Source organism: Miscanthus floridulus, chromosome 16, assembly GCF_019320115.1.
Source record: "Miscanthus floridulus cultivar M001 chromosome 16, ASM1932011v1, whole genome shotgun sequence".
In the NCBI taxonomy this organism is placed as follows: Eukaryota; Viridiplantae; Streptophyta; class Magnoliopsida; order Poales; family Poaceae; genus Miscanthus; species Miscanthus floridulus.
Window position 1 is genome coordinate 115133703 of NC_089595.1, and position 8681 is coordinate 115142383.

Here is an 8681-nt window from a genome sequence, read left to right on the forward strand (position 1 = left end):
GACAACCCCTCATGTGCAGGCGGTCCCCACAAGGCGGGCGAACGCAGGGGGCACAACAGGTCGAGCAGACGCAGACGTGCAGCATGATGCGGGCGAGGAGCAGTGCGCAGATGAGCAGCAGCTGGGCGCGGGCAAGCAACTACACGGCGAGCAGGGTGTAGCGAGCGGTAGGGCGGGCATGCATGCTCTGATGCGCGTCCATGAGTGGAGGCAACCAGAGGGAGTGCGTGGGAGACGACCACCGACATGGGACCCGACGCAGAGGTAGGGGCGCTGGAGCTTGTCCTTCTCTACGGATTCGTTTTGGCCGCTGGCGAATCCAACGGACAACTGAGGGAGGTGCGCTCCAGCTGGCTATTCGACCACACTTCTGCGAGTGTACAAGGACGGAGTGCGTCACGTGGGTCGCATAGGCAAGCACGCGGTGGGCTGAACGGCGGGCACGTTGCATAGTAAGCTCCTATCAATATTTCTACTCTAAAGGTTCCACTTTATTTTATCAAGACGAGTTTTTTAGTGGCATGAACGAAATTCCACGTCTTGGCCATGCTTCTCTAATCTCATTCAATTCGGTGAAAGAACTGTCAGGAATCGGACTTTTTTTAAAATCGTTTTTGTTTTCGGATTCTTTACCGTCGTAGTTTTCGGACTCTAAACCGATATCATTTTCGTTTTGACGTTTGACCCCAGCTATACAATACATGGCATATTTAGCCGACGAACTAGGGCTCTCGGCCGCCGCCGCCGCCGCAGCAGCCTCCGCCTCCGCCTAAGAATAGCCGCCGCCCACAACTGGGTCTGAGCGCATCCAGCTTGTTTTCCCCTCCGACGTGCTTCCACCATCAACGCTCAAGGGTACGTTTCAGTGAGTGCCTGTTCCTCACCTTTTATTTGTCAATGCGGGTTTGATCCTCCCCTTACTCAGATAAGATCAATCAATCGGATTAATTACCACCGTTTTGATCTCCTTGTTGCTTTCTACCCTTGTTTTTACACCTAATAATATGTATAGTACAGTAAAACGTGTGCAATTGTTTCAGAGTGTGGCTTCGATTGATCCAAGAGATGGAGAATAATAGGATACGAAAGATGAAGCAGCTGGGGAATTTCAACCTTCCAGACTTCTTCAACTACCTCCTTCACGTAATTCATATCCTTTGCTTGATACTTCCACAGTTAATTTTGTTTTTCGTTCTTTTTTTTTGGCTATGTTGCTGCTGTCAGCTTTTACTTAGTTGACAGCATAAGGTTATTTTTGGCCCTTCATTCAGTTTGCAGCCATCGAGGGCAACACGTGAAGTGCAACTGCGTCTATGGAAAGAACTGATACTTGAATATTGTTGAAGTCAACGGATATACATCATCTCACTTGAACAATATTTCCCATTGTTCTCCAATCCAGCTATCGATAGTAATAACTTGCTCTTTTGTTTCGTTTTCCTTAACTTGCCTATTTCTCATTTACTCAATTTACCATTTTCTGTTGTTATCCAGGACCCGCTAATTTCAGATCATTTGTTAATATATGATAATAATAACTCATAGGGCTGGTGCTACATTACTTTGTTTTCTATCATGTGCATGAGTTGATCCAGCCTATTGAAAGGCTAATCATGCATGTTTTTGTGCTAGACTGCTAGGTGTGGTTTGTTTGAGTTGGCTTGTGCATTTTTCTTCTTTTTTTTTTTGGAATTACAAACTTTCCCGTCTTTTGTCTTAATGTAGGATCTCTATCCCGCGAAGCAAAAGAAGTTTTCCTTTCAGCACTTGTTTCTGAAGGTGAATGAGAATACCGAAATTGATAAAGTTCTTAAAGCATCTTTGCAGTTCCTGGTGAAAATAAGCCATATGCGTTCTGCACTGTTTAGGGTGATGACCGGCACTCATCCACAACTGCATGGTTGATTTGCCGGGCGTGCCGAGTGGATGGACAGGAACTACACCAGGTGTCTCATTCTCTGGCTAACGATTCAAGATTGGGCCAGCTACATATTCAACTTTGTGATTACCTGTATATTTAAAATGTCAAAAAACAAGAAACTATTATGCAAGCAGACATCCCCAGTGCCGTCCTTCAGAACATCATAAATTCATGAATTAACGTTCAAAATGTAAGCTCATGAATTATTGTTGCCTTTTGTGTATAGGTAAAGGAGAATCGATTGGGGAGCACAATGCCTGTTGAAGAAATACGCTCTGGATTTGACACTCGAGGAACTGGTAAGCCTAGTTAATGGTCTCTATACATGAGATTTCCACAGATTCTTGAACTGTGGCAAACATGATTGTGTACACTAGGATTCAAAATTTGAAGGAAATAGCAGGAGCTCCGCCGCTCAATTAAGTTAGGAAAAGAGATTTATGTACACTTGGCACCCTAGGTGCCTAACACCATGGTCCTAAGACCAAAAGAGGAAAAAGACGCCTCACTGCTAGTTGGCCTCCACACCAAAATTCATAGCCCTATGTCTTTGCATTACATCCTCTTTGGTTGAGCATGCGACCTGCTGCACTGTTTGGAACACATTTTCGAAGATCCTCCTATTTCTCTCCTTCCACAGATTCCACATGATGTAGATAACAATTCCATTCAAACGCCTACGATCTTGCTTTGGCACCCTGCTGGACTCAATTTCCCACCATTCGGCCAAGGAGGCAGGGTTTTGCTGTGGGAGTAGCACAGATAAATTTTCCCAAGTCAACACCCGACCCCACACGGCTTTTGCAAAGGGGCACAACAAGGATAAATGTATCCCTGTCTCCAAAGAGCCGTTACACAAGACACAATCGTCCTGATGAGGCCAATCTCTCTTTTGCATATTATCCGCCGTTAGGATTTTGTTGTATAGGAGGATCCAGGCGTGAATTTTGCACTTATTCTCTGTCCACGCTCTCCAGATAAGTTCATGTCGGAATTTCCGGTGTGATCCACGGAACTGAATCATGTACGCTGAGCGGGTGGAGTAGTTTCCATCAGCCGTCCATTTCCATGTAATCGTGTCCTGCACATTGGGCTGTAACTGCACCCCGTGCAATCTGATCCATAGGCCAACAAACTTCTAGACCTGTAATATCGAAGTGATGCGCGTATGTAGTGATCTGATCCAATTACCGTTGTTCAATTCTTGGTGAACCGTCATGTTCTTCCTGCGCACTAGTTTGAATAGGTTCGGCGCCAAATATCTAGGCGCCTCTCCCTCTAACCAGCTGTGGTGCCAAAAGCGCGCCTTGTTGCTATCGCCAATGGTGACCCTAGTGGAGGCGTTGAAAAGTAGACGATCCATGTCGTTGCACGGCATGTCCGTGCCCACCCAAGGCTTTGGATCGTCTCCCCACTCCTGCCAGAGCCACCGGAGGCGCAGGGCTCTACCAAACTTGTCCAGGTCCGGCACACCCATACCCCCCAGCTCCTTGGGCCTGTAGACCATCGGCCAGTTTACCGGACAGTGTCCCCCATTAGCGTTCTCCTCTCCTTTCCAAAGGAGTGATCTTCTGATTTTGTCCATCTTCTTCCTGGCCCACACCGCTAGCGGGAACACCGTGAGATGGTAAGTAGGCATTGAAGAGAGCACCGTGGTGGCTAAGGTTAGCCTGCCTGCTCTGTTCATCATCTTTCCTTTCCAACCCAGCAATTTCTAGCCAATGCGCTCAATGAGTGGTTGCACGTGGACCTTCTATAGAGATCTTGTATGTAGCAGTAGCTCCAAGTACCTGCACGGGAAAGATTCTCTTGTCCCTATGAATGAGGTCAAGACATGATCAAGGTCGACATCTTGGCATCTAATTGGGTGGACTGTGCTTTTTCTGTATGTGCCAAATTCATGTAGGATGGTCGTGGTGGCTTCTAGATCCTCCTTGGTTGGGTTAATGAAAATTGCTGCATCATCGTGTACACTAAGCAACTGACTTTGTGGGAAATTATCTTTGTCCCCTGGAGATTCTAGTCTTTTTATTCAAAGAATTTTTTCATGTAAACAAGAGGGGGGGAAATGGCTGTATTTTGAGGGCATGCAAAAAATCATTATGTGGTTTAGTGGTGCATCAGGAGCTCTTAATATGGGCCTGTTTGGTAGGGCTCTGGCTCATCTGAAAATGGCTCCGGCTCTGGCTCCGGCTCCTCTGAAGGAGCAGCTCCTCTGGAGGAGCTGAAGCCGTTCTAGAAAACGTTTGGCAAAACGGCTCCTTCGCACTAGACGACGTGAACCCACATTAAGGAGCCGCGCGAAGCTTGTTTTTTAGGCTTCTCCTGCGCAGGCAAAAAATGACTCCGGCTCTTGACCTGCTCCCCATGCGGAGCCCTTTCCAAAACAGGCGTTTGGCACAACTCCTGCGGGAGCCAGAGCTGAAGCCCCTGCAGGAGCCCTGCCAAAGAGGCTATATATATATATATATATATATATATATATATATATATGGAAATTATTTCCTACTCCCAAGGAGTAGTTACTCCCATGTGTATATCTTAGATTTAAGAGACATCACAAATCACCATAGTCACATGCAGCCGTTTCTTTTGGTTAAAACTCAGTGGGGAGAAGTTGGTCATTATTTTAGGCAAATGATACTCTTTCTTTCAAGGATATGTTCACTGTTAGTTAAATTGCACAACCATAGTTAAAATCCTCCTATTTACATGTACATACATACTTACCTGCAAATCTGGTTCCATCTGTATGATGGTCTATTTTAATTTTGTCTGTTATATATGCAGAACTTGAGGGGATTGATAGCACTGTTCTAATGCGTGCTCTGAGATGGCTGGAACAACAGGGAAAAGCTGCTATATTCAAGGTCAACGATTCTGGAGGTGTAAAGTTCATGTGACTGAACTGAACTATGCACAGTATGTGGGCAGTAGTATCAAGTATCAACCAGTCCTATATCTAGATTTTTTTTATATATAAATCAGCTATCTAGACATGGAATTTAGAACAACTCTAGCAACACTACCTATGAAAATACATATCCTATTTTTTGTTAGTGGATAGCAAAAAAAACTCACACCAACAGACTACCTACTAGGCCACCTAAATTTGTTAGCCCCCCAAATCCCCCCTCCCACCACCCATTCCTGTTGGGCCACAGGTGACTACCCAAATATTTTTTCCCCACCCACATGCTCGGTCTTGCCGGGAACTCGACACTGCCCCTCTTCGCCGCGGTCGCCGCCCCTCCACCACCGGATCTGGAGGTCCACCACCGCTGGCGGCCCTCCTCCACCGGAGATCGCCGCGCGTTCTTAGCTGCTCCTCGTTGTCATCTCCGGCAGAAGTTCGCCTCGTCCCCACACGCGAATGTGCCTCCTCCTCGCTGGTGCCCCTTGATGGCCCTACCAACGACCCCCCACCGGTGCCCCCACCGACAGTCCTTGACCAACGAGGGCGCCTCCTCCACACCGGCTGCGACGACGCATCCTCACTGGCTCCCCCGACGACCCTCGAGGCCTCGAGCGACGCCCCGAGAACGGCCCTTGATCTCCTCGGTGACATGGTTGAGTTCATCAATGGTGACAAGAGGATGACATGTGGGTCCCACATGTCATCCTCTAGCAGAATGGATTTGGATGGCCTATTTTAGTTAATATTGCTGGAGACAGCAACAAAATATGGGTAGTATCAAATGGGTGGCTATCTAAACAGACAAATAGGTAATATGTTTTGAGTAGTATTGCTGGAGATGTTTTTACACCATTGTGTTGACAAAACCTGTGGGCGGGGGCAGCACAAGTTTGCATTCATGTCCATGAAATCCACCCAGTAAAAGCACCATAGCACTTATCCATGTAAACACATCATAATTCACAATTGATTTCTGTTGTGCTAACGAGAACTTGTGGCTTACCGAGGGCTATCAGCTCCATAGCATGAGGATACCGATCATTCCACGCACAAAATCTATGGAATGAACCATTGAACTTCTCGGTCATGAATATTGTTTTTGCTCCTAAGGGCATCGTGATGCACATGGGGGCATATGCCCCCGGTCCGCCACCTTTTATGATGTCGTGCAATGTCCCTCACCTCGTACGAGGTCGAGCACCCTTGCCTGGCGAACAACATCGGCCCATACAGTGCCCCGCAGCTCTTTCCAAGAGTAGTCAATATTGCCGAGTGTTGCCGGTGAATATCGGTGAGCATATGAGGACGTGCTCATCTCGGGAGGCAATGGAGTCCATGTCTATATGGTATTCATGCTGGTCAAGTTTTTAAAGTTTAACTAGATTTTTAGAAAATATCAGTAACATTTGTATCTCCAAATAAATTCATTATAAAAATAGATTCAACAATCTATCTAATGATATTAATTATAATTATATATCATAAATATTAATATTGTCTTGTATATATTTGCTAGGGATGAAAACGAAAATGATAATCTCCGATTTTCGGAAATCGTTTTCGAGTTTTTTCTGATTTTTAGGCCTAAACGGAAACGGTAGCGGTAATGAAAAAACGAAAAACGATAACAGTAAAAATAATCGAAAACGAAAGCAAAAACGATTTTGCATTTTCGAAGCTTTTGTATTTAAAGTTTTGTACATTTATTTCATTGGAAGTGAGAAGGATCGGAGGGAATACTAGTACATTTATTTCATTGGAAGTGAGAAGGATCGGAGGGAATACTAGTACATTTATTTCATTGGAAGTGAGAAGGATCGGAGGGAATATTAGTAAAGGTGAATGGGCAACATCTTCGCAGTTCCCAGTGAAAGTAGTCCATCTACATCCACAAAATTTGCACCGATCGATTCACAACTTACAGTAAATGGTTAATTTTTGCGGTTAATTATATATATACATTAATTACTGCCTAGTTATACAAATTACGGTACATAGTAGTTCTGAATTTACAGAAAGATTTCACTCACCTCTGTTTTTACTTCCGATTCCCCTCTGTTCTTCCTCCTATCCTCCTTCCTGCTAACAAACAGTTACCTGGACACTGCTTTCTGCATTCCATGGGCTGGGGAAGACAATGGCTCAATGGAAATGGAGAATTTTTTTTATTTTTAACATTTTTTGTAAACTAATTTTAAATCTAACACTGTTTTAATTTTTTTTCTAAAACTAACACTTTTGGCCGTGCCTATTTTCGTGGCGCAGCGAAACGCATGTGTCGCGCCATCCATGGTGGCGCGCGCGAGAGGGATGACGTGGCGACGACCGGGGCGCTGACCGATGACGTGGCAGGGTCTGCCGAACCACAGATCTTGGTGCGGCAGTGACGCGCCCTGATCGGTGGCGCGGCAAAGCCGGCTAAAGGCCCGCGGCCCAGTCCCTCCTGCCTGCCGTGCTTGGCCGCCGCGCCTTCGCGCCCGCCGCGCCTGCTCGCCGCCCTGCCTGCCTGCCTGCCCTCCTGCCTGCTCGCCATTCCCAAGTGTTGTCGGCGCCCGACCCTCTGTTGCCGCCTCCCTCCCTCCTCGGCCTCGTTCAAGGTAATGACGCACTTTTTATTTTTGTTTGAATGGTGGATTGAAATATTATGAGTGGGAGTTAATGTTAGAAGAAAAATTATGTTTGGGAACTATGGGCTATGGTTTGGAGGAAGATATTAGTTTGATTTTGTCGATGTTAAGGTTAATTATTTAGTTAGAAGTATGTTTACCATGTATATTTTTGTTGCCATAAGTGTTGGTTATATTATTTGAGTTGCAATGCAAATGATTATATTTTACATTAATTTACGTTGTTTTGATTGATGTTTAATTTGAACCGTTTTATTAGATAGAAGACATGTTTTGGGAGCAGTTGTGGAGAAAACTGGTCATCCTAGAGAATTGTACCCCGATTAGTCTAGCAAAGATGCCTCCGTCCCTCCTGACCTTCCTGTCCCTAACTATGACTGTGGTCGTCCGACCGACGTGTTTCAATCGAGACATCCGGACACAGTGACTTGTTGCTTCTGCACATACAGTCGTTTTAATGTAAGTAATTGTTTCCGTATATTTTTTTCTTTATTTGTATTACTAAGTTACTAATATTTTGTTGGAATTTTGTTGTGTTGGCCCATGAGAGGTGTTTTTTCTTTCAGTGGATCGACAGTTAGACAAGTTTGACCCCAGGTACCTCCTTTTCGACAATTGGTGGAGAGGGCGACATCCACGAGAGCACTTCGAGCGGTGGGTTCCACCTCCCCTAACCCCCTCCAATGACGGCTAAGGAGAAGCACTTAGCCGCAGTTAGACAACTCGAGGAACCTCCTCTATATGATTGCAGAGATCGAGCTATGATAAACCCTGAGAATATGTTGGAGTTTGTGTATCCAAACAAGCATGAAGTAAGTGCAAAGTGTATGTGTTGAAATGTTGAGCTATATGTGTTCATGTACTAATGTCACCTTATTTAGGTGTTTTCAATGGCGAAGTGTGAAAGGACCTAGGATGCCGCCTAAGAGTACCACCCCTCACAAGTTAGCCATAGAGTATATAAAAGATACTAAATGAATCTAGGACCCAAACGCCTGCAACCAAAGAGTTAGAACACAATTCAATTCAGTTTGGCGCAGGGGCTAATACCGGACGTGTCCAGTATGTATACCGGACGTGTCCGGTATTCACAACTTCAGTGGAACAGCCCCTAACTTGCTCCTTTTGATTTCTATCTTCAATCCAAACTGCAGGAAACTATTAGAGATAGTAAAATACACAGAGAACCTACAGAATAGCTAAAGCAACACAAATA

At 45.3% G+C, this 8681-nt stretch overlaps 1 protein-coding gene across 7 annotated transcripts; it reads left to right on the forward strand.

Moving 5' to 3' along the window:
• The first annotated feature begins 407 nt into the window (after positions 1-407).
• On the forward strand, positions 408-8386 carry LOC136513465 (uncharacterized). 7 transcript variants are annotated; one of them, XR_010773374.1, is made up of 9 exons: positions 490-855; positions 1041-1143; positions 1726-1779; positions 1869-1946; positions 2148-2220; positions 4712-4843; positions 7104-7435; positions 7725-8277; positions 8347-8386. XR_010773374.1 is itself a non-coding variant. In XM_066507470.1 (7 exons), the coding sequence occupies exons 3-7, from the start codon at positions 1066-1068 to the stop codon at positions 4822-4824; spliced, it is 396 nt and encodes a 131-aa protein (XP_066363567.1). In that variant the 5' UTR covers positions 408-452; positions 691-855; positions 1041-1065; the 3' UTR covers positions 4825-6413. The 7 variants fall into 7 exon arrangements, 3 of the variants coding, with proteins under 3 accessions (XP_066363567.1, XP_066363568.1, XP_066363566.1); XR_010773375.1 differs by lacking the exon at positions 8347-8386 and having other exon boundaries at positions 7725-7924; positions 8032-8303; XR_010773373.1 differs by lacking the exon at positions 8347-8386 and having other exon boundaries at positions 7725-8303.
• Positions 8387-8681: the final 295 nt, after the last annotated feature.

What these genes read in the sequence shown, in the direction of transcription:
- LOC136513465 (XM_066507470.1), top strand. Translation starts at nt 1,066, where the DNA reads ATGGAGAATAATAGGATACGAAAGATGAAGCAGCTGGGGAATTTCAAC. An exon ending in ATGGACAGGAACTACACCAG is followed by an intron (nt 1,947 to 2,147) that starts GTGTCTCATTCT and finishes TTTTGTGTATAG; the next exon opens with GTAAAGGAGAATCGATTGGG. An exon ending in ATTTGACACTCGAGGAACTG is followed by an intron (nt 2,221 to 4,711) that starts GTAAGCCTAGTT and finishes TTATATATGCAG; the next exon opens with AACTTGAGGGGATTGATAGC.